The sequence below is a fragment of the Megascapheus bottae genome, chromosome 16 (assembly GCF_031878675.1).
Source record: "Megascapheus bottae isolate mThoBot1 chromosome 16, mThoBot2.hap1, whole genome shotgun sequence".
Taxonomy (NCBI): domain Eukaryota; kingdom Metazoa; phylum Chordata; class Mammalia; order Rodentia; family Geomyidae; genus Megascapheus; species Megascapheus bottae.
Genome location: NC_143524.1, coordinates 39,165,149 through 39,191,829, shown reverse-complemented (window position 1 = coordinate 39,191,829; position 26,681 = coordinate 39,165,149). Strand labels below are relative to the sequence as shown.

The following is a 26,681-nucleotide window of genomic DNA, read 5'->3' as shown; positions in this document are numbered from 1 at the left end:
CAAAACAGATATGATTGCAGACACAAGGAAGAATACATCACCAACAGACTTGTAAATGAAGTTCATCAGGCTGCAGGAAAAGGATATCAGATGGAGACCTGGGTCTCTAGGAAGGAAAGGGCATTGCAAATAGTAAATAGCTAGATAAATACAAAAGAGAATTTTTCCTCTTAATTTCTTGAAAATTGAGTGTAAATTTAAAGCAAAATTATTGTAATTTTGTGCAGTTTACAATTATATAGATAAACTACATCCAACAATTGTAGCATAAAGGCAGAGTAAGAGATGAGGGGGACTAAAGGAAGGCATTCAGAACTGACACACTATTTGTCATAATCCAGTCCAATTACTGTTTCATAAAGAAAAGGTGTCCATAGAATAGTTAAATAGCTCCTGGTCATGGCTGATGTGGACTGTGCACTGGGAATAGATAGAAACCAACATGTACTCAGAAGCTAGCAGGTGATATTTCCATGGCTTCCACACCAACCCACACGGCCTCCCTCAAGAGAGATTCTTCTCCATGCAAACGTCAATCACCCAGGACAAACAAGACCGAATAAGAGCAGCAGTGGGTGAAGGGGCAGGTACATGTCTATTCACTCAAGCCAGCCTATTATTGGCAACAAGGGTCTGTGAAATAGAGGCGGGAGGGACAGTGAGGGAGGTGTTCCATGTTACAAAGCCCATTCACTAACACTCGAGGAAAATTAAATTGTATGCAAAGAAAGTATTAAAAAAAAAGAATAGTCAAATAGCTATAGACCCTGATGGGAGCTCAACAAAAGTCAGGCTTAGGAGGGCAGGGAAATGACTTAAGTGACGACTATCCCCCTTCAATTATAGGAAGCTGGCTAAGTCGGTGGTAAAAACGTTTACCTTGTAAGGAATTGCTTGTGTAGGAAAAGTAGGGATTCAAGGTAGTTTGGGCACAAACGATTTGCTATTTGTAGGTGTCTATGAAGCCAAACTAGCAACTGGCATTGCAATCAGCATAAGACCAATGGACACAGGTCAATTCGTGATAGCACACAATTACGTAGTGCAGCTAGTGCAGCGACACAACCATTTAGGAGGCCCCTAAGAGTACCTCCAGGTGTGACGATCACCAATAGGGCTCATAAGCTATGACAGAAAAGATGGCGAGGGTGAGGAAGCCGGCACAAGCATCCAAGTGTTTTCTCCCAGCACAGTCACTCAGCCTCCGCCAGAAATAAGTTGTGGAAGCATGTGTGGATTTGCTGCCTATCAGAGACACTCCTAAGACACATCTCAGAGTTCTTCCTGGGATGGGCAAGCAGCCTCTGCTTGGTACATACTAAAAGCTCACACTCCTCCAAGGAAAGCAGGACATTAGCAGAAAGCAGATTGTCTGCACAGACAGTTTAGACACAATGGTAGCAAACGTGTACCATTCTAGTTTTCAGTGCCAGCCAACAGCCAGTTTTGCAAATGGGCCTTGTCATAGAAAGCAGTTTGGGCTACAGAGGTAATTCATTGGTAGAGTGCTTGCCTAACATGAAAGAGTCCCTGGGTTTGATCCCTAGCGCTGAAGAGAAAGGAGGGTGGGGGAAGGCAGCATTTTAAGTCTTATGTGTTAACTGTTTTCTACATAGCTACCTAACAACTGCAAAAAAAATCTCAGTGTCTTACAATGAATATTTATTTTTCTCAGTAAGCTACAGGCTTGGTCTTGCTATGCCTCAGGCTTTGGATTGCCTCAAGAATGTTCTTAGGGGAAACAGCTGTGCAGGCACCCTGTGGGCATGTTCTTCTGGCAGGCTGAACCCAGGAGACAAGCTGGTTTGTGAAGCATTTAAGGTCCCAGCTTACATTGTATAGCCTCCTCCTCCTCCTCCTCCTCCTCCTCCTCCTCCTCTTTCTCCTCTCTTCCTCTCCCCCTCCCCTCTTCTTCCTCTTCTTCTTCTTCTTCTTCTTCTTCTTCTTCTTCTTCTTCTTCTTCTTCTTCTTCTTCTTCTTCTTCTTCTTCTTTTTCTTTTGTGGGTCATGGGGCTTGAACTCTGGCCTGGGCGCTGTCCCTGAGCGCTCAGCGCAAGGCTACAACCCTACCCCTTGAGTCAAGCCCTACTTCCCATTTTCTAGGGGTTAATTGGAGATAAAAGTCTCAGGTCCTTTTGTGCCCAGGCTGGCTTTGAACCTTGATCCTCAGATCTCAGCCTCCTGAGTAGCTAGGATTACAGGTGTGAGCTACCATGCTTGGCTACCTATCACTTTTTAACCTCACATTGGCCAAAGGAAGTCATGCAACCAAACCAACCTAGTGGGTTGAAAGAACAGCCTTTCTCTGATCTACTAGGGAGAACTGTAAAGACAAATGGCAAAGGGTTTGAATGTGCAAATCCCTTTTGAGGAGGGCTCAATAACTTGGTCTTGCACAATACCCTGGGATCTTCATAAAACTCAGAAGCATCTCTATCACCTTTAAACATTGTATTTCTGGGTTTATTAGTTTATCCCAACAACTATACTCAAAGGAACCTTGATGGGTCCAGGAGAAAAAAATAAGTTTATTAATATTCTATTCATGTTCTTCAGTAATGAGCATTATATCAATGACTTCATTTAGCCCTTAGTTGAGGACATGATTCTTGCTTCACTGATGGAACGAAGGAGAATTAGAGACTTGTGCACCACTCTAAACTGTGTACTCAGTAAGGCTAGGCTATGGATTGTAAAATCCACAGGTTGTGCTTTTAATCGATGATGATACTGTTATTCTGTCCCTAGCACAAATGCCTTGTCATAATGCTCCAATGTTTAAAAATGAACGTGTACTAAAACTAAATATCAAATCTAGCTATTGTGAATAGTCCTGTAATAAACATGGGTTTACAGCTATCCCTACTGTCTGCTGCCTAACATCCATTCAGACACCTGCACAAGAGTAGTTGCTGGGATCATATGGTAGTTTTATTTAATTCTTTTGTTTTTTGTTTGTTTGATGAACAACCATGTGCTGATTTCCACTGTGGCTGCAAGAATGTACCATGTTACCAACAGCATTTGGTAGGATTTACAATCCATCTAGCATTTGTTACTGTTTGTTTTCTTGATGTTTGCCTTTCTGTCTGGGTAAAATGAAACTTCAATATAGTGATTTACATTTCCTTTAGGAAATGTCTATTTGTACTTCCTCTGAGAACGGTTTGTTTAATTCATCTGCACATTTATTAACTGGATTACTTGCTCTTTTGGTGCATAGCATTTGGAGCTCTTTTTATAATATGGATATTAATCCTATGTACAACGAGCAACTGGAAAATATTTTGTTCTCTGCTCTAGGTTGTTTCTTCGGCCTCATAATTATTTTCTTCAATATGCAGATGCCTTTTAATTTGGTGTGATCCCATTGGTCACTGTATTTCCTGAGCAACTGGAATCCTATTCAGAAAGCCATTGCCTATGCCTTTATCTTCAGTTATTTTTCCTGTTTTCTTCTACCAGGTTCCAAGCTTCAAAGATTTAGGTTCATGGGTTCATAGATTTTATGCAAGATTTCTGATGCTGTTTTTGTGTGTGTAATGTTGGAGATTGAGCTCAGGGCCTCACAGTTGCTAAACTTGAGCCATACCTCCAGCCTTTTAGGTTTGTTTATGCCTGGGCCAGCCTGGGCCTGCAACCCTTCTAACTCCTGCTCCCTTGTGATAACAGGCACATACCACTGTGCCCAGTCATTGGATAAGATAAAAACTTGCATACTTCTTTTTGCCTGGATGGATCTTTGAAACATACCCCACTACTAGGTCCCCCCAAGTTGCTAAGATCATAAACTCATAAAAGAAATGCAGATCAAAAAAAGATTCCACCTCACTCCAGTTAGAATGTCCATGATCAATAAATCTAATAACAACAGATGGTGGCAGGGATGTGGCCAGGAGGGATCTCTACTACACTGTTGGTGGGAGTGTAAACTCGTTCAACCACTATGAAAAGCAGTATGGTGATTCCTCGAAAGACTAAACATAGAGCTCTCCTATGACCCAGCAATTCCACTCCTTGGCATTTACCCAAACGTCCAGAAACAAGGACATAGTAAAGCCACTAGCACAACAATGTTCACTGAAGCACTATTTACCATAGCAAAGATATGGAACCAACCCAGATGCCCCTGGATCATGATGATTGGATCATGAAGATATGGTACTTGTACACAATGGAATTCTATGCTGCCATCAGAAAGAATGGCATTGCCTCATTTGTAAGGAAATGGAAAGACTTGGAAAAAATCATATTAAGTGAAGTAAGCCAGACTCAAAGGAACATAGGCTCAATGGTTTCCCTCATTTGTAATAATTAGTACAAACCTAGGACTCTCCTAGCAGAGATTTACAATAGCTCAAAACCTAGATACATAAGGCCATATAGGATAAGGATAAATGAAAGGATCTCCAGGATGTGGAAACAAGAGTTTATGCGATTGTTGTTCTTAATGTACTATGTCATTTCTTTCTTCTTTTTTGACGTGCCCTTTGGTTAATCTCATATTGTTACAGTATCTGATTTTGTTACCTAGTATATTCTATATACATTTATTTGTTTATTTGAAATAGGAAAGGGAAGGGGGGAAAACAAGGTGATTGAGAGGGGTGGGGAGCGGGAAATAGGGACAAAAACATGAGAAGGGTTATCAGTGTGTGAGAAGTGATGTACCCTCTGTCTGGCGAATGTAACTGTGACCCCTCTATATATTATATAAAAAAAATCATAGGCTCAACTACTGCTCCCAGCTCTTTGCTGAATTTGAATTCATTTTTTCCACAAGGTAAAAAATTAGGGTCTCATTTCAGTCGTCAACATTGTAAATATTCAGTTTTCTCAACACCATTCATTCTTTTCTCCAACACACTCTTTGGCTCCTTTGTGGGAAATCAGGTGATTGTACCTGTGTGGGCTTATTGTTTGAGTATTCTACTGTAGCCCATGAGTCTATATGTCTGTTTTTGTGTTAGTATGCTATTTTTGTTACTACAGCTCTATAGTACAGTTTAGGTCAGGTATTATGACAGAGTATTGCTCCTTGGGCTCTAAATTGCTTTGATTATTTTGAAGTATTTTATACTTTCATATGGATTTTAGGATTTTTCTATTTCTGTGAAGAGTGACATTGGGACTTTTCAGTAATATAGCCATTTTCACAAAATCAGATTTGGTAATCCATGAACATGGAAGATGGGAGGCCTTTCAGTCTTCTAGTGTATTCTTCAATTCCTTTCTTCAATGTTTCAAAGATTTTTATTTTTTAGTTACATTTACTACCAGGTATGTCTTGAGGCTATTGAAAATGGGACTGTTTTCCTGATTTCTTTTTTGGCCTATTTATTATTAGCATATAGAAAAGCTGTTTAGTTCTGAATATTGACTGTGTATTCTCTTACTTTGCCAAAAGTGTTAATCAAATGTAAAAGTTTTTTGTGGAATCTCTATGGTTGTTTAGACACTAACACATATTTGCTAGTGTTATTTGCTAGTATAAATAATATGACTTCATTTCCAATTTTGAGTCTATGTTCATCGAAGAAATTGGCTGATAATTTTTTTTCCAGTCTTGGTACTTTAACTCAGGGCCTGAGCACTGTCCTTAAGCTTCTCAAGGCTCTACCACTTGAGCCACAGCACCATTTCTGGCTTTTTCTATGTATGCACTTCTCAAACCTTGATATCCCTTCTCATGTTTTTATCCCCCTTTCTCTCCCCACCTTCTCCCAATCTTCTTGTTTTCCCACCTTCCCTTCCCTATTTCAAATAAACAAATAAATGAGTATACAATATGCCAGGTAACAAAGTCAGATACACTAACCACATGAGATTAACCATACGGGGAAAAGAAGAGAAAAGAAATAACGTCGCATAGTTCATTAAGAACAACAATCACAAAGATAAACCTCTTTTTTCCATAACCTGGAGTTCATTTTGTTTAGGCTTATCCTATATGACCATGTGTACGTAGCTTGTGAGCTATTGTGATCTTCTGTTAGGAGAATCCTAGATGTGTACTAATTATTACAAATGAGGGAAACCATGGAGCCTATGTTGGGTCTGGCTTATTTCACTTAATATGATTTTTTCCAAGTCTTTCCATTTCCTTATGAATGGGGTGATGTCATTCTTTCTGATGGCAACATAGAATTCTATTGTGTATAATAAGTACCACATCTTCTTGATCCAGTCATCTACTGAGGGGCATCTGGATTGGTTCCATATCTTAGCTATGGTAAACAACGCTTCAACGCACATCATTGTGCTAGTGGGTTTAGTATGCCTTGTTTCCAGACGTTTGTGTAAATGCCAAGGAGTGGAATTGCTGGGTCATAGGGGAGCTCTATGTTTAGTCTTTTGAGGAACCGCCATACTGCTTTCCAGAGTGGTGGTAGTATTCTTTTCTTTATTATTTTATGGAATAATTTAAGGATCACTGGTATTAGTTCTTTCTAAAAGTCTGGTAGAGTGCTTGCCTAGCATACACCAAGGCCCAGGTTCAATTCCTCGGTTCCACATACATAGAAAGCCAGAAGTGGTGCTGTTCTTCAAGTGGCAGAGCACTAGCCTTGAGGAAAAAGCCCAAGGACAGTGCTCAGGCCCTGAGTTCAAGCTCTGGGACTGACAAAAAAATGTCTGGAAGAATTTGCCAGTGAATCCTTTTTGTCCTTGGCATTTTTTTCATTAATAGACTATTATTGCTTCAATTTATTTGCTCATTAAGCTCTATGAAGAGCTAAATGCTTTATATCCTGTTGGGTAAATGTAGGTATTTCATATAGGTCTAGAAACTTTTCCATTTCTTCTAGATTTTTCATTTTATTAGTGTATAAGTTTTTAAAGTATTCCTTAATGAACCACTGAGACTTCACTGGTATTTGTTGTGACATCCTTTCATCTCTAATATGATTAAGTTGGATTCTTTTCTTTTTTGGTTAACTTCTTTGGGCTTCTCAATATTATCTACTCAAAGATTAGCAATTTTATTCATCAATATTTTGGTAATAATTTCTAGTTTCCATTTCATTAATTTCTACTATGATCTTTATTATTTCCTTGAGCCTCTCATTTTGGTTTGGCTTCTGGTTTTTCTAAGAGTTTGAATTGCATCATTAAGTTATTTAGTTGAGAATTTTTTTATTTACTTGCCCACAGCTATAAACTTTCCTCTTAGCACTGCCTTTGCTGCGTTACAAAGTTTGTGCGTCCATTTTTATTTGATTCTGGAAAATTTTTGTTTTCCTTCTTATTTCATCTATTACCCAACGATCATTCATTATATATTGACCAGCCCCCATATGTCTGAACTGTAATTTTTATTGCTATTGATTTCTATTCCATTGTGGTCTGGTAAATACAGGATATTATTTCCATTTTCTTGTATTGGTTAAGGTATACTTTATAGCCTTGGTGATAGCTCCAGAGATGACTAGAGAATGTGTATTCTTCAGCTTTTAGATGGAATATTCTGTTAAGTCCATTTAATATATACTTATTTAATTCTGAAATTTCCTTGGTTTTCTTTCTTTTTTCATTTTTGCTGTGCCAGGGATTTAACCTGGTCTGGTACTTGTTTGACTTGTTTGCTTGGTCAGCTGATAAGCTACCATATGAGCCACACCTCTAGTCTGACGTTTTGCTGTTCATCAGCTGGAGTCTCATGGAGTTTTCTGCCCAGTATGGATTTAAACTGTGATCTCCTGGATCTAAGCCTCTTGAGTAGCTAGGTGTGAGCCAATCAAATAGCACCTGGCTATTTGATTTTTTTTTTTGGTCTATATGATTTATTTGTGAGAACTGTGTCAGACTCTATTTGCACTTCATGTACAGCACCATTTGTCCTGTGAGATTGTGCACCAATGTTTGGTGCATATGTGCTTACAATTGTTATATTTTCTATAAAGTGCCCTTTGTCTCTTCCGATTTTGATTTGAAATCGGTTTTGACAGATAAGAATATAACTACTCCTACCTGCTTTTAGACTTAATTTTATTAGAATATAGTTTTCCATCTTTTTACTTTAAGCCTGTATTTTTCTTTACTAGTGAGGCACATTTCTTGTAGGCAAGAAATGGTAGGGTTGTTTTAAATTCCAACCTGTAAGCCTGTGTATTTTTACTGCATAACTGAGACCATTAACATTCGGAGTTGTAATTAAAAGTCATGTCATTCCTGTCATTTGTGTTTTCATAATGCTTGATTCTTTCATTGTCATCATTTGCTTATCTTCTCATCTTGTGGGAATTATTCTTTCTTCTATTTTTATAATTGACATTTATCTTCCCTTTTGTAAGATTTAAGTATCTTGTACAGCACTAGCTTAGTGATCATGCATTCCTTTAATTTTTGCTTATCACAAAAGGTTTACATTTCTCCTTAAATTACAAAAGCTGGTTTTGATAGATACAGTGATTTATACTGGCAGTTATTTTCTTTCAAATCTTGACATACATCACTTCATGTCTTCTTTGCTTTTAGAGTCCTATTGAAAAACATGTTCAAATGGATTTGATTTTACAGGTGATTTGGCATTTGTGGCTTTCAATATTCTGTCCTTTTTCTGCATACTTAATGTTTATATATGCTATACCTTCCAGAAGTTTTATTCTAGCCTCCCATGTTCAGTATCTAAGAAACCTCCTGCACCTGGATGATCATCTCTTTGTCAAGATTTGGGAAACTGTATGTGTGTGGACATTTAAATGTATATTTTGGTATGGAGCCAATTTTATGTATAGCATTTTATTTAAGCATAAAATGTACAGAATACTTGATGCTTTAGAGTGCTAGGTTTAATGCAATTCCTATAAATTAGATATTCATTCTACCATTAGCCTACAATGTCTTAAAAGAAACATTCATGAATAAATCCTAATTTTAAAACTGAAAAAAAAGATTTGGGAAACTGTTACTACTTTAATTATTTTCTAACCCCTTAGTGCACATCTCTTTCTCCTTCTCGTATGTTCATGATTCATAAGTTTGGTCTTTTAATGACAATTCCAGAATTCTTGCACGTTCTCTCCATATTCTCTCATTTCTTTTCTTTAACTAAATGTTAAAATTTCTCTTCTTTGTCCTAAAGCCTTCAACTTGGTCGATTCAGTTGGTAGAGAGATTTCAATTGTTTTTAAAATTTGACATATATGTACATACACACATACATACACACATATGTATATACGGACATTCCCAAAATTTCAATGGGATTTTTTAAAGGTTCTGTATCTCTGAATTTTCCTTTCATATCTTTTATGTTGTCTTCCTTTTTTCATTCAGTGGCTTATTTGTATCCTCTTTGAATTCATTCAGTGGCTTATTTGTATTGCTTTTGAATTTATTAAAATGCTTATATGTGTGCTTTTTAATTTTGTTTGTAATTCTTATAATCATTCTTTTGAATTCTTTGTATTTCAACCACTTTAGTATCATTAATATCCTTTATTGAGGAGTTGTTGATCCACAGAAGAGTTACATTGCCCTAATTTTTCATTCTTTCATATTGTATTTTTACACTGCAATTTACATACATGTTAAGCTGGCTATGTTTTTCTCTTGACTTCCCAGGGTTCTCACATCAATAACACTGTGTCAAGCTCTGCATTTCCTATTATTTCCATGCTGCTTAGGATCACACTGAGATTCCCATTGGATTTCCTTTCAACTCACATTAAGACGCATCTGAAGCTAGTGGCAGTACCGCACTGTCTATCATAGCATTAGCTGTTTCCTCCCTGGGCTCCATGGTGGATCTCTTTCAATGTTTCCAAGTTGGACCCTGTGCACCTAGAGGACTGCAGCCAGATTGGGTCAGCAGTTTCTTCCTGTGTAGTGTAACTCAGCTCTACTTTTTAACTACAGAATCTCACAGAGAAGCTGGAGAATACTACTTGCTTTTAATTCACCATTTTGATGAATTAAAATGCTACAGCTTTCCAAAGTCTGGTTGAGTATGTTCAGTGATTAGGAGGGGGTTTGCTACCCATGGAGCAACCTTTCCACTGCTGAAGAGCTCTGAGAATGGAACATTCTTCCTGTTGGTGACATCTATATGTTCTGGTGTTGTTGCTGACATTGGGGTTGGGATTCAGGGTCATTAGGCGGAATGTCCATTGCTGAGTCATGCCAGCCATTTTTTGTAGTTGTGGGGGGTATGAGTGCATGTGTAACACGTACATGCCATCCTGGAGCTCTTGTTTAAAATATGGATCCTATTAGTTGAGGCTGTGTGTGCTTCAGAACAGTCTAGAACTCTTCTGAGGATCTGCTCTTCAATTCTATGTAGTCTGCAGAGAGGCAGATGGGGGGAGGGACTAACAGGTGAACTCTGAGCCAGCACCCAAGAGTGCAGCATTGCCTGCTCACACAACACTAGAATGAGCATTCTACGAGAAACCTGCAGAAGGGAAGTGAGGGAGTAATCTGTGCGTTCATGGATACTACCAGGGAGCACATGCCTAAACAACACGGTTGACAACATTCTTTGAAAATAGTCATGACCATAGTATAAACATGAGCTTACGGGGATCTCTTTGTATCTACTCTAATAACAGGTCCTGCTATTATTAGAGTATGTGTATTTTATATATTCATTAAAGATAATACCCTAAAATCTCATTTGAATTTCTTTTTAAACATAGTTTGAAGACTTTTCTGTTGACTAACTTGACAACTAACACATACATTAGTATATACATCTATAATACACATCCATATACTCCATTTATGTTTGTAGATATTCACATGTTTGTAGATATTCACATACATATATAAACATATATCAAAACAAATATTGTTCACATATATACACACATTTTTGCAGCCTTAGGTTATATGCTTGTTGCTGCACATGACATAAAATACTCTTGGGAACCAAATGTTGTCTGTACCCTTTTCTATTGTTCAGTTACACCTTCCTCTTCAAGACCTACAAATCACTAAGTAATGTGACTTATGCTGTTCTCAGTCGTTTTACTCAAGCAAGAAAATAATTAGAATTTGAGTTGCTTACAAAGGCTAGAACTATAACCAATAGGTTGAAAACTTATAAGAATATAATTTCAGCCTGACACCAGTGGCTCATGCCTATAATCCCAGCTATTTGGGTGGCTGAGCTGAAGAGGATCATAGGTCAAGGCCAGCCTAAACATACACATGAGACCCCTCTCAACCAATAGCCAGAGGCAATGATATGTTCCTTTGACCTTTAAAAAGCCTAACGCCTTAATCACCAGTTAAGCATTCATCCCCTGTTGAAATGGCTGCATTTTCAAATGTGGGATGCTAAACCTGTATTTGTTTCTTTACAGATAAAGTTTTCAAAGACCTTTCTATATAATCACTAATGTGTGTGTGTGTGTGTGTGTGTGTGTGTGTGTGCGCGCACCAGTCCTGGGGCTTACAATCAGGGCCTGAGTGTTGTCCCTGAGTGATTTCATTCAATATTAGTACTCTACCATTTGCGCCATAGTTCTACTCACAGCTTTTTGGTCAATAATTGAAGATAAAAGTTGCATAAACTTTCCTATCCAAGCTGGCTTCATACAATGTCCTCAGATCTCAGCCTTTCGAAAAGCTAGAATTACAGTTTGGGGCCACTAGCACCCAACTCAGAATCACAGATTTTAAACCCTTTGGCCATGTTACTAAATCATGGTAACCTACAAGGCATAAAGAACTTTACTCACAATATAATATTGTTGGTTACAAACAGCAAAGACAGCTGTAGAAAAGTCTCCAGTGTTTGGAGGATTTGATAGCTTGGAGAAATTAGACAAATGCTCTTCCTACTTGTTTTGATGCCTTTCCCTACCTGTTTTTCTTCCTTCTCAAGTGAAGTGTTATGGACATCATGGGCCTTTTTCCTGAACTGATTGCTTTTCAACTTTTCTTGAAGGGACCAATTAGTCTTCTCATCTGTCTTGTTTTCCTCATCACTTTCTGGGTTATTTTTCCATTCTTTCATCATTTCCAGTACATTGGTTGGTCTCACAGAAGAAACTTTATTACCCTAATGGCAACAGATGTTATGAATAGTTTAGAAAATAATAGTTTAGATTTAAATTAGAGTTTCAAATATAGATATAACTATTGAGAAATTCTAAATTAATCTTTATCTATAGGTAAACTCAGTGTTAACCATCAATAGCAGAAATCTACAAGACAGAGAGTACTTTAAGGGCAGCTATTTAAATGCCTTGCTAAAGACTTACAGTGCTTAATATACAAGTGCTTAATATATAAGAAAGGTGTTTTTTTTTTACCACTTCCACTAGTTATTCTCATCTATCTTTTTATCACCTTAATTCAGAATCTTTTGCCATTTTTTTCGGTCTATCCATAGCCTATATGTTCTTCAAGAGGCTCAGTCTAAGAATCATCTCTGTAAGGAACTCAAAAAGATGAAATAAACTTAAACTCAAGTGAAGCACAGAAAGTGGTTCAGCAATAGCAACCATGTAAGGCTGAAGTCATATAAAATCAAAGAGTCTCCAAGTTTCCATCCAAATGAGTTCTGATATCCAGGTCTATTCTTGGTTCCTCTCATCCATCTCTCCTCTATTAAAACTTCTTGGCTTTAGCCGAGCACAGTGGCTCATACCCATAATCCTAGCTACTCAGGAGGCTGAGATCTGATGACTGCGGTTTAAAGCCAGCCTGGGCACTAAAGACTGGTTATTTCCAATTAACCACCAGAAAACTGGAAGTAGCACTGTGGCTCAAGGGGTAGGGCAATAGCCTTGAGCTGAAGAGCACAGGGACAGCACCCAGGCCCAGAGTTCAAGGCCCACAACTAATACCAACAACAACAAAAAAAACCTTCTTGGCTTTATGTTGACCTCTAATCCTAATTGTCATAAATTCATGGTCTCTAGGCTCCAGAATACAAATACAAACTAATTTACCTCAATTTGATTCTTTTAATATCAGAAAGAGACAACGTGATACCTCATTGTGTATAATACTGGTAATTAGTGACCTTGCCCTAATAAGGTTTCCTTTGGTTAACTCTGAATATTGTCATTTTCACTTCTTCACTCAATGCTCCTTCCTCCAAGGCACATGGCAATTTCACTTCTCTATGCCTCTGAAACATGATCATGTGACTTACTTGTTTACAAAGCTAGAATACTTCCATTTGTAATGTTACAAGGAATAAAAATTTTCAGCAACAAAATAAACACTATTAAAAAGCATATAACCAAGGCGGGTGGGAGGTGTGGGGGGGAGGGTAATGGGTACCAAGACATGTGAAAGGGTATCAATGTATGTGAATTAATGCACCTTCTATCTGGCAAATATCATGTAACCCTTTTACTAATTACAATAAAAAACATATAAAAGGATGCACAACTTTACAAAATTAATGAATCTCAAATCTAAACAAACAAAATACCAAACATCACTTAACAGAGGGACATAAACTTAAGTTTAGTAATATCCTATGTTCATGAGGATGTAGAGAAACACAGCTTTTAACTAGCTTTTTATGGGATGGTAAATGAGCAATACACTACTAAAAAGTGTAACACAATTCTCTGACCAGTGATTCCACCATTCAGAATTTACCCTATACCTATGATGATATACTATGCGAATATATGCATATATTTCTATATTCACAGGAGACTATTTACAAAATAAGAATGTAGACATAGGGGCCAGGAGTTTAGCCTAGTGGTAGAGTGCTTGCCTGCCATGCACGAAGACCTGGGTTCAATTCCTCTGTACCATATACATAGAAAAAAGCTGGACGTGATGCTGAGGCTCAAGTGGTAGAGCTCTAGCTTTGAGAAAGTTCAAGGACAGGGCTCAGGCCCTGAGCTCAAGCTCAGGACTGGCAAAAAAAAAGAATGTAGACATAGATAGTTGAATACAAAGTGGCTTTTTCTTCTATAAATAAAATAATCTCTAGATTAGGTAAAAAATAGTTTCCCTTATATGAACCTATGTGTGTTATATGAAACTGTATAGAAGGTATTTGAGATGACTTGTTCTTAACAATGATATTCTTTAGTGAGAGGGAATGTTCTATTTACTTTTAAGATCATTTATCATGAGTAGCTCAACTATTCCATTGATAATACTAATAAGCAATGCCAATTACAGTAGGGAAAGATAACTACAAGGGACTCAAAGCATTTTTTTTTCAGTGAAATCACCAAATGTGCCTTGGTAGGCCTCAATGAATTTAAGGTAGGCAAACATTATGGGACATTTTATGATTTTCCAAACCATGTCATCTCAGTGACTTTTCTTTACAAGTGTAGTACCAATGGGAAGACATAAGGCTGGAACTGGTATTTCTAATCCTCAAGAGGAAAGAGAGTATGAAAATAATTTGCCTATTTCAGAAGTACATTTCTAACTTCCTCCCAAAAATTTCTTCTTAGAGATTAGTTGAGCTTTTAAACTCAATATATTCCAAATCAGAATTTTCCAAGCAGGAATATACACATCTGGCTATATATGAAAAGTTTTGGAAGGATCTGTGGGCAGAGATAATTTGCAGGAATCAGTTTCTATACCCTGTTTTCCTCATCTGCCTCAACAAGAATTTCTAGTAAGCTTAACCATTTTTTTTCTAAAGTCAGCTTCACAAAAACAAAACAAAGCAAAGAAGTAACAAAACTAACAGCTGTCAGTAATCTGAAATATTATTTTAAATATTTTTTATAAAAGTCTGAAGTGCCAATAAATAACTTTGGCAAACTAGCAGGGTATCAAATCAATCCACAAAACTCAGTAGCTTTTCTATATGCTAACATTAAGATCAAGAGTGAAATCTGGGGGAAAGCAACTCCAATTGTAATTGTCTCAAAAAATAAAACAAAAAACCTAGGAGTCAATCTAACCAAGGAAGTGAAGGGCCTCTACAATGAAGCCTATAAAAACTTGAAGAAATTACAGAAGACATTTGGAAGTGAAAGGACTTCCTATATTCCTGGCTTGGCAGAATTGATATCACTCACATGGCAACACTGCCCAAGGCAATCTACAATTCAATTCAATACCTATCAAAATACCAATGTCATTCTTCACTGAGATATAGAATAGAATTCAAAAATTCATATGGAACCACAAAAGGCCTTGAACACAAAAGCAATTCTAGTCAAAAAAAAAAGAAGATGGTGTTAGAGATAATAATTCCACACTTGAAACTCTACTCTTAGTAACAAAAGCTTCTTGGTACTGGCATAAAAACAGGCAGGACGAAGGGAACAGAATAGAAGACCTAGAAATAAGCCCACAGACATACAACCATCTAATATTAGATAAGGGAACCAAAAATATAGAATGAAAAAAAGTCTCTTGGCCGGGAGAGTGGCCTAGTGGTAGAGTGCTTGTGTAGCATGCACAAAGCCCTGAGTTTGATTCCTGGGTACCACATACACAGAAAAAGCCAGAAGTGGTGCTGTGGTTCAAATGGTAGTGTTATCCCTGAGAAAACCCAAGGCCAATGCCCAGGCCCTGAGTTCAAGCCTCATGACTGGCAAAAAAAAAAAAAAAAAAAAAGAAAAGAAAAGATAGTCTTCAACAAATGGAGCTGGAAGAATTGATATACACATGCAGAAAACTGAAACTGGATCCCTATCTGTAACCCTGTACTAATATCAATTCAAAATGGATCAAAGGCCTCAATATAAGACTTGAAACCATGAAATTACTACAGGGAGGAGAAGGAAAAACATAGGACTTCTCAATACAAGCAGGAAGTTTCTGAGTCAAGTTCCGGGACACAACAGATCATAGATATAATTGACAAATGGAACTATATCAAACTAAGAAGTTTTTGCATAGCAAAGGACACAGTTAACAAGCTACAAAGACAACCAAAAGAACAAAAAAAGTCTTTGCTAGCTGTATGTCAGACAATGGACTAATATCTAGAATATACAAAGAGCTCAAGAAACTATATTCTGAAAGAATCAACAACTCAATAAATAGACAAGCTAAATGGAGATTTCTCTCACACACACACACACACACACACACACAAAGAAGTAAAAATGGCTAATAGACACATGCAGAAACGCTCGTCATCTCTGGCCATAAAAGAAATGCAAATCATGGGGGTAGAGGGAGGGAAATGGGGACCAAGACATGAGAAAGGGTATCAATGTATGTGAAGTAATGCACCCTCTATCTACTGAATATAATGTAACCCTTCTCTTAATTACAATAAAAATATATGAAAAAAGAAATGCAAATAAAAAACATTACATATTCCATTTCAGCCTCATAAGATCTCCATCAATACAAATACAAACAATAGCTAGGTACACGTGCCTAATGCCTGTAATCCTAGATGCTCAGGAGGACAAGATCTGAAGACTGAGCTAGCCCTAGCAAGGAAGTCCATGAAACTCCAATCTCCAATTAACCACCAAAAAGCCAGAAGTGGAGCTATGGCTCAAGTGGTAGAATGCTATCCCTGAGCTTTTTTGCTAAGGGCTAGTATCCAATAGCCCCAGCACCCACACAAAAATAAAATAGCAAACAATAATGTGTCTGTATGGATACAGGAGAAAAGGAACCCTAATACACTGTTGGTGGAATGTAAACCTGTTCTTTTTGAAAAGTTAGAGATTCCTCAAACAACTACATGTAGAACTACCTATGTAAAGCCATGTGCACAACTGTGTTGGTTGCTGCACTATTCACCATTGCCAAGGGTGTGGAAATAGCACAGAGGATCCCCAAAGAACGCAGGAATCAAGACAATATGGTGATATATACACAATGGAATTCTATTTACCCATTAAGAATAATGTATTACATGGGCCAGGAGTTTGGCCTAGTGGTTAAAGTGCTTGCCTAGCATGCATGAAGACCCAGGTTCGATTCCTCGGTACCACATACATAGAAAAAAGCCAGAAGTGGTGCTGAGGCTCAAGTGGTAGAGCTCTAGCCTTGAGAAAATCCAAGGACAGTGCTCAGGCCCTGAGCTCAAGCCCAGGACTGGCAAAAAAAAAAAAAAGAATAATGTATTACAATGTTTGCAACAAAATGGATGGACCAGGATAAATTATGTTATATGAAGTCAGTCAGGTCAGTCAGAGACACAAAGAATATATGCTTTCTTTTATAAATGGAAGCTAAAACTAATTTATAAATGTAAAAGCAAACACATATGGCTTTGTATGCAAATATACACAAACATATAAAGCAAAATGGTATTTGTAGGGGAGAATTCAAATAGTGTACTTCCTTAGAATGATCTTAGAATTCCTTAGAATGAACACTAGGATACTGGCACTTGAAAGTTTTGTTTGTTGGGGAGAGCTAAAGGAAGGTGGGTAGATAAATGAAGAGAGGAAGAGAGGGGAGAATGCAACCATAATTTTGGATGCCTATTCTATAAAATTAAGAAAACTGAGGGAAGGAGATGGCGTCAGAGGGAAAAGGGAGAATGATGAAAAGGTAACATTGTTCAAGATTCATTGTACCTTTAAACTGATTTGTTGAATGAGAACTCCTACATATTTTTTTATTTATTTATTGTCAGAGTAATGTATAGAGGGGTTACAGTTACATTTGTCAGGTAGTGGTGCATTACTTCTTGAACATTGATACCCCTTCTCATGTTTTTTCCCCTTTTTTGCTTGTCCTGGGGCTTTAACTCAGGGCCAGGGTGTTGTCCTTGAGCATTTTTGCCCAAGGCTAGCTCTCTACCACTTGAGCCACAGCCCAGCTTTCTGGTGTTTTTTTTTTTGGTAGTTAATTGGAGATAAAGGTCTCATGAACTCCCTTGTCAGGGCTGGTTTTCAGCTGTGATCCTTAGGGATCTGCCTCTAGAGTAGCTAGGATTAGAGACATGAGTCATCAGAACTTTAAATACCTTCTATTGGACCTAAGGTGCCTTGTAACTGAATCAATATTACAGTTTTAAGATGTCAGTAGTGTATTGTTGTCATTAATCCTTGAAAGATTTATTTTTATTCATTCATTCATTCATTCATTGATAATGTACTAAACTTCGCTGACATAACAAAACACATTTTAAAAACTAAAAGAAAAAAGTCTAACTTCCACCTATCTTCTTGGGTTTTCTCTATCCTGTTGTCCTGCCTTCTGCCACCTGAGATGATTACCAGCTACAATCTGGTGTTTATCATCCCTTTCCTTTTAAAAAAGGATTTCATGCTGGGTACCAGCAGCTCATGCCTGTAATCCTAGCTATTCAGGAGGTTGAGATATGAGGATTGCAGTTCCAAGCCAGCCTGAGCAGGAAAGTCTGTGAGACTTTTATCTCTAGTTAGTCACCAGAAAAAGCCAAAAAGTGGTGCTGTGGTTCAAGTGGTAGAGCCCTAGCCTTGAGGAAAAAGGAGTTTGGGTATAGCATTCAAGCCCAGAGTTGAATTCCCAGGTCCAGCAAAAAATAAGCATTTTTTTTTTTGCCAGTCCTGAGGCTTGAATTAAGGACCTAGGCACTGTCCTTGGGCTTTCTCAAGGCTAGAGCCCTATTCACTTGAGCCACAGCACCACTTTCGGCTTTTTCTATGTATGTGATACCAAAGAACTGAACTCTGGTCTTCATGCATGCGAGGCAAGCACTCTACCACTAGACAAACTTCCAGCGTAAACAAATTTTTAAAAATAAAAAATAAAATAATATTTGTTTATATTCAAAATAACTATTTCTATAGTTGCTTTAACTTGATAGAATGAATATTTTGCCTTAGGATTTTTTTCATTGAAAAATTACATTGTTGAGATGACTGGATATCCTTTTGGGGAAAAATGAACCTTGACTCCTACATTATAACATACAAGAAAATTAATTCATGAGTCAACAAAGACCTAAACTTGAAGGCTAAAAACATACAAACCTCTTGAGGGAAACAAAAATATAAAACCTTATGGATCCTGTCTTCATTACCTAGGGGCAAGCAAAAAATTACTGGAAAAATGCAAAAGCATTAACTACAAAAGAAAAATGATAAATGAAATTCCATTAAAGTTAGAGCTCTTCACCAGAGGTACTATTCAGAAACTAAAAAGGCACATAAATAAACTGAAGAAAATGTATATGCATATACATAATAATCATTTGTATGTATATTTGCATATAAATGATATACTTATAGGACATATATGTATATGACAAACAGCATATCCAGAATATATAAAGAACTTCTAGAAATGTTTAGAAAAGCATAAAACCAAAACCAAAAATGAGGCACAGACCTGGTGCAGGCATTTCACAAAAATAAAGATAATCAACAAGCCAATAAGCATAAGCACAGTAAATGGAAATTAAAGTACAGGAAATGCCTACTCAAACTACAGTGTGACAACACAATCTATTTGTCAGAGCATTTAAAATATTGACTATAACAAGCACTGGAGATAATGGGAAATGAAACTAGAACTTTCACATATTGCTGCTGAATGATACATCACTTTGGAAAGCTTTTGGTGATTTCTTTTAAAGTCAAACGTGTAGGCTTATCATATCACTGAACAATTTCATTCCTAGATTTATAGCCAGAAGGGAAATGAGTGCGTATGTCCACAAACAGATTTGTACAAGAATGTTCATAACAGATTTATTTATACTAGTCAAAAACTAGAAACAACCAAATGTCAAACAGAGGGAATGGACAAAATAAATTGTGCTAAGTTCACCCAATGAAATACTATCCAACATTTGGAAACTACTTTCATACAACCTGAATCTCATAGACATAATACTGAATAAAAGAAGCCACAAAAGAATTTACCTTGTAGATAGCATTTATTTAAAGCCCATCAACTAAAACAGTAGACCTATGATGAAAGTAATTCTCTGGTATGGTAGGATGGCAAAGAGAGTTACTAACAGGAAGCAAAATGAAGTATATTTGTAGCAGGATAAAAACACTATATTGTTCTAGATGTGTTTACATAAGGCATGCACATATAATAAATTCATCTGCTTATCTATTTAAAATTTGTGTATTTTAGAGAAGTTAACATCTTTCAAAATTATGATTAATTTAAAAATATTTCTCAGCCTTGTTCACATTACCATAATCATTTTTGCTGTTATATATTATTTTATTGTTAAAAAAGACCACAATTTATACATTCTCCAAAGTTATTTATGTTGATTCTGAGCTTTTCCTCCTTTACACACTTCTACAAGCTCAGCATCCAGATATCCAAATATCCAAAATGATAATCCATAATCTGGATATCCAAAATTCAGAATTCTCCAAAATCTGAAACTCTGAGCGGCAACAAGTGATGATGACAAAAATGGGAAACTTTTACATCTGACTTCAGCTGACAGGTTGCTGTCATGTACACTAAAAATACTGAATAAAGCTACCTTCCGGCTATGTGTAAAGCGTGAGTATGAAGTATAGATTTTGTGTTTAGACTCATGTCTTGTCCTCTGGATATCTTACATATATAAAAATATCCCAAAACTTAAGGGGAAATCCAAAGTCTGAAACCCTTCTTGTTCCAAGCATTTCAAATAAAGGATACTTAACCTGACTTGGCATTGTATCTGTCTCCTGGTATAGATATCTAAGCGTTCTTCTTGGTTGTATCTTAGGAGGGAAATTTCTTGTTTTGCTGAGTATGAGAATAATTGATTTATTTTACAAGATAATTCCAGGGCTTTTCCCTGCAGTAGTAGCACTAATTAGCAAAGATTACTAGCAAAGATTAGGAGGTATTGTTTATCTATACCATTTTTAACAACTAATATTGTTACATGACTTAATTCTTGATTTAATTCACTGAGGTCTTGATTTGTCATTTCCCTGTTCACTAATGAATCTGAGCATCTTGGCACATGTTCATTAGTTGAATGTGTGTTCTTTTGTGAAATGCATCTTCCTGCCTACCCATTTTATATAACTTTGTATGTGTCCTCTTTGTATTGATTGGTAAATTATCTAAACTTCATTATATTATTCCTTTGTTGGTTATTTGTGTTGCAAAAGCCTTCTCCAAGTGTATAACCCATTAACTTTTCCTAATGTGTTATTTTATAAACAGATGCTTTTAAGATTAATATAGTCAAGTTAGTCCATCATGTCTTTTGTGTTAATGCCTATTATACCTTGTTTATTATTAGTACTTCTGATACTGCTTATTAATTCCTTTACTATACATCCCAGGAGAGAGAGAATCATCTGTATTTTCCACTAAGAATGTAAAATATTTGCTTTTAAAAAATACATCTCTGATTCTTCTAGAGTTGGTTTTTTTGTCTATGGTAAGACAAATCCAATTTCTTTTTTTTTCCTGTGGATAACCATTTAGTTCAACCACAGTTAGTAAACTGTCCTGTCCCTTTGATCTTCCATACGAGTGCTGTCATAAAAGTTACAAATATACAAGGATACGTTTCTGTTCCTTCTATCCTATTGGAGAGTTTGCTTATCACAGCACCATTACCAACAATGTGCACAAGAGTTCCTTTCCCCAATTCCCCACTTCATCCACGCATCCTCACTACACACCACTGCCAGATAACTCTTCCTATGATTCTGTCTGTCCTAGCCCCAACCCACTAATTGAAAGAGTTGACCTGTGAGAAAAATCCAGTGCTGCCCTAATATCGATCCTTGATTCTTGATGTATCTTCCCATCAAGACCCTGCTTCTGCTCCTTAGCCATGACCTGTGAGTATGCCCCTACAAGACCTTTTTTACACAAATATATTCTATAACTCTTCTAGCATCCTATCATCTCAAGTGGGCTATTACATTGAAGTGAGAACTCTTCCCTCAGAATCTAATCATCACATCTAGCCCACAGGTGCCATGCAAGTCCATTGATATTACCCTGAAAGAACAAAAGAGAAAATACACACATGCCCAGTTGTCATCGTGGCACTTCAGTGCCTTTCGGCAGTAACTCATTTCATAGAAGCAAAACATAAAGTCTTAGTAAAGATACAAAGCAAAACAACTCTTAAAAGCCTTTTCACGTTAATTTCTTATCACTCCTTAAATGGTTTCTGTGAATCTGGGAAAACTACTAATTAGTCTCTAAATAAACTTTCTATTTTTCTGAGTTTATATGCCTCTTTATGAAGTTATCTCTACTTCCTTCTTTTTTTTTTTTTTTTTGCCAGTCCTGGGCTTAAGCTCAGGGCCTGAGCACTGTCCTTGGACTTTCTCAAGGCTAGAGTTCTACCAATTGCACACCATTTTTGGCTGTTTTCTATGTATGTGATACCGAGGAATCGAACCCGGGTCTTCGTGCATGCTAGGCAAGCACTCTACCACTAGGCCAAACTCCCGGGCCGCTACTTCCTTCTTATCTTAACTCCAACACCAATTCCCATTTTTTTTTTTTTTTTGCCAGTGTGGGGGCTTGAATTCAGGGCCTAAGCACTGTCCTTGGGTTTTCTCAAGGCTAGAGCTCTACCACTTGAGTCACAGCACCACTTTCCAGCTTTTTCTATGTATATGGTACCAAGAAATCAAACCCAGGTCTTAGTGCATGCTAGGCAGGCACTCTACCAGTAGGCCAAACTCCTGGCCCCTAATTTCCATTTTTGTACGTATTTCCTTTACCTGTAAGCAGCTTTTCTAACAGTCTTGAGAGAAAAACAGCTCGTTTGTGGAAAATCAGTACTATAGTTCTATGTGTATAGATTTATCCTTCTCTGCCTTTGTTTTTATTTTAAATTAAACCTTTACTAGCTGTGGGCAGAAACTATGTTAGACTGGTCCTTATGTCCTCCACGGTATACAGTGGTTATTCAATGAATATTTGTTGGATTTTTGAGTATTTCCTAATACTTAAATACTGAATAAATCTCCAACTGTCATGATGCCTGGGTTTCTTCCTAGCATAATTTTATAAAGGCTAATTAAACAAGAATGCATCATACATGTGCATGCATATATGAACTGATTGAGCATTTAAGAGTAATAGAGTAATGTAAATGTAGGAATCAACATATTTAGGATGAAAATATACTGGAGAGAAAAAATAACAGCCAATAATTAGTCATCAGAAAAATTTCAACCTTAATCCTAGAGGTCAAAAGCTAATGACCAAATTTAATAAGAACTTATAAATTCATGACTAAAGGTCCTGTTCATGCACAAGGAAAGCCTGTTCTGCTCTTCACACTGATTACAAGTGCCTTTGCAGAGTGTGACTATAAAGCAAAGTACAGACTGTAGCTGGTAGCAATTTATCCAAGGGGCAGGACTGTGTTTTAATCTTTCTTTGTTCCCTGATAGTGCCTTTTAATTACCATCGCTAAGGTCATTATAGAAATTTAAATGACTTACTCAAAATAAGCCACCTTGTGGGCCACGCCTGCAATTCCAGTTGTGGGGGCAGTGAGTAGGAGGATCATCATCTAAGGTTGGACCTGGGCAAAAGCACAAGACCCTGAAAAACAATAAAACTAAGGAAAAAAAAAGACTGAAGGTAGGACTAAGGCAAAAAAAAAAAAGGACTGAAGGGCTCAAGTGGTGGAGTGCTGGCAAACATGAAGCACTGAGTTTAAATCATAATAAAGTAAAAAATTATAAAAAAGATAAGCCATATTGTTAGGGTACTGGTGGTTCATGCACCAGTACCTAGCTACTCTGGGGCTGAGATCTGAGGACTGCAGTTCAAAGCCATCCCTGCAGGAAAGTCTGTAAGATTTTTATCTCCAGTTAGCAACCAGATAACAAGAAGTAGAGCCAGAGTTGTAGCTCAAAGTGGCAGAGCACTAGCTTGAGCAAAAGAACTCAGTGACAGAGCCCAGGCCCTGAGTTCAAGCCCCATGACTACAAAAAAAAAAAAAAAAGAGAAAAAAGAAAAGACAAACCATCTTGAAAGACCCATAGCATTCATTTCTTTCATTTCAAAGGGCATATAATTGTTCTTCCCAATATGAAGATAAATAAGTTCTTTAACCTGGGACTTAAGCTCTCTCACAATTGTAATATCTCTTCTGATCTACTTTCTCATTCCTTTTCTTCCACATGTTATCTTCTCATCAAATTAGCCTTCCCTATTTCTCACCTGTCTTGGTAACTTTTATATCATTTATCTCTTTGCATTATACTTCATACATAGATTGTTTTCCTTATTAGATTGTAAGTTGTAAATGACAGTGATTATGTCATGTATATTCAACTATAGTTTATTACCTAACATAGGTAATACATGTATTGAAGGAATTACTGAATGAATTAATGATACCAATAAAACTCAAAACAGGATTATCTTTTTACAAGGCATACCAGAACTACTTTCTTACTTTAAAACAGCATTTTAATATGTGTACATGTGAATAAAAGAAATGCTTCAGAAATTTGTTTTTTTAATGTAAATTCTTGGTATTACCTATCAGTAAGGGACTTGAAATACAAGAGGCCTCTGCAATTACCAAATAAGAAGTAATCATCTTCTGAACTATTGTGGATAGTAAAGAAGAAAGACAAAGAAGATCACAGGAAAATAAAAGGTGCATTCCTGGCAAGAGGAGTCTTCACCAGTCTTTCCCTTGCAAAAAAGCCATTCCTTGACCATTTTTTCCTTACATCTAACATTTGGCTTTTGAAATCAGTATGTGCTTATTTGAAATTCCATTCACTTACATGTGCAGAAAAAGCTAATTATATTTCTCAAAATACTTTTCAGATATGTATTGTGTTTCAAAATGCACAGTACATAGGCTAAGCTATGGACACTTTTGTCCAATAAATCTCTTTGAAGAAAAGTTACTCAGTGTTAGATACTGCAAAGATCAGCTCTGGTTACAAAGTAGCGAGGCACTGAGAGAGCCATCATGCTTCCTTTGGATTATTTCAAACAGAGGACATGAATTACAGGAAGTATGACTTCAAGTGGTTAAGACGAAAAGAGTTTTGCCTTTCATAAGTTTGTCAAATGCCAGTTTTCTAAATTTCATCACTGAACTCCTTAGGCTAGTCCAATATAGCACACGATATCTGTCGCTTTTCTATCCATTTGGCAAAGACTTCACAGAGACAAATGTTACAGAGGATCAGAAATGGAGACTTCTGGAAAAATGACCAAAGCCAGAAAGAAAGTTGTACTAATTAGAAAACAAATAATTAAATGGCCAAACCCGAATGTTGTGTGATGCTCAAAAGTGATAAATTTCTAAAGCACACCATCTGTTTTACAATGTTTTATTTTCCTAAACTACCAATCTACTCCGTACATTTCTGTAGTCATGTAGCTGCTAACTCATTTGCACAATTACTTTAGGCCAGAAATAATTACTGCACAGAATTCTGTAAGAGAGTAACATATTTGTAGAGGGCAAATAGAATCCATTCTTAGACAAAGACTATTTTTTTAGCCCTTAAAGAAAGAAAATTATTATTCAAAGAAGTGATTTTAAATTGCCAAAGGAAAATTACAGAATTTATGAAAATAAGATCATATCATATTTATGGCATCTAAACTTATCTGAGACTCTACTAAATGCCGTAGTATTTAAAAACTTGTTTCTGGAGCCTCTTTTCCTCTCTACCTACCTTTCGTTCCTATGCTTCCTTCCTAATTTATATCTTCAACCTAATGGTTTGACATGGTATCTGTGTACCCAAGATTGTTCAATTTATATTTTCAGATCCAAATTTTCCAGTTCCAGACTCTTATCTTCGGTTAATTTCTGATGTTTCTCCTTCCATGTCACAGTTATTTCAAACTTACCATACTCTGGTATGGTATAAATTTCTTGATTCCTCTTAATTCCAAAGTCTTCTACACTTCAGTAAATGGCACCACCATCCAATCAATTGTTAAGAGAAAAATCTAGATTTCACTCTTGATTTCTCCTTTTTTATTATTATTACCCTTATAACCAAATACCAATTTCTATCATTTATACTTCCTTTTTTGGAAGGAGTGGGTCTGGCATACTAGGCAAGCACTCTACCATGGAGCTATGTCCACAACGCTGACATCTACACTTCTACAATATATATGTTTCTCTTTAACTCTATTACTTATGGTTACCACTTGATCCAAGCTACCATCATCCACCAATAAAACTACCTCAATATCTAATTCCCCATTTACTCACACAGAGTAAACTTTTAAAAATGTAATTGCAGGCTACATTGATTTCAAATCCAGTTATATCATGCATCCCCTCAGTACTTAGCAAAGAATGCATCTTCAAATGTTTTCATTGGATAATACTTCTTAGTAACATGTCTATGTATCTCTGGTAGTATATGGTGGTATATATGGTAGTATAAATATAATATATATATATTTACAGGCCTAAGATTCATTCAAAATGAATCATTAAATTATTCAGCAAGTATTTATTGAGACTTATAACACCTTAGATAAAGTTAAACTCTATATTTCACAATATCTGTGTTTTTTTTTCCTTTTGGTGCCAGTTCTGGGGCTTGAACTAAGAATCTAGGCACTGGCCCTGAGCTTCTTTGCTCAAGGCTAGTGCTCTAGCACTTGAGCCACAGGTCCAATTCAGGTTATTTTTTTTTTCAGTACAGCTTATTGTGGTGCTTAAACTGCAATCCTCAGAGCTCAGTCTCCTGAGTTCCTTAGATGAGAGGCAGAGCCATCAGCACTTAGCGTCACTTTTTTTTTGGAGGGGGGGTTGGTTGGTCACGGGGCTTGCACTCAGGGCTTGGGCACTGTCCCTTAACATTTTTACTCAAGGCTAGTGCTCAACCACTTTGAGCCATAGCACCAATTCTGTTTTTCTAGTGGTT

The 26,681-nt window shown here is 36.8% G+C and overlaps 1 protein-coding gene across 30 annotated transcripts in view; it reads right to left on the bottom strand.

The window, feature by feature from the left end:
• Positions 1-26,681, bottom strand: part of Stk33 (serine/threonine kinase 33) — a 144,506-nt gene that overhangs the window by 11,304 nt on the left and 106,521 nt on the right. For 28 of the 30 annotated variants that reach the window (XR_016538081.1, XM_090348199.1, XM_090348200.1 and 25 more), the window contains one exon: positions 11,810-12,007. The exons of the other annotated variants lie outside the window; for them this stretch is intronic. Coding sequence is in view for 27 of the 28 variants with exons in the window: in XM_090348199.1 (XP_090204325.1) it covers positions 11,810-12,007 (198 nt within the window). In the remaining variant the exon portion in view is untranslated. The remainder of the gene's footprint in view (positions 1-11,809; positions 12,008-26,681) is intronic. 30 annotated transcript variants of the gene reach the window in all.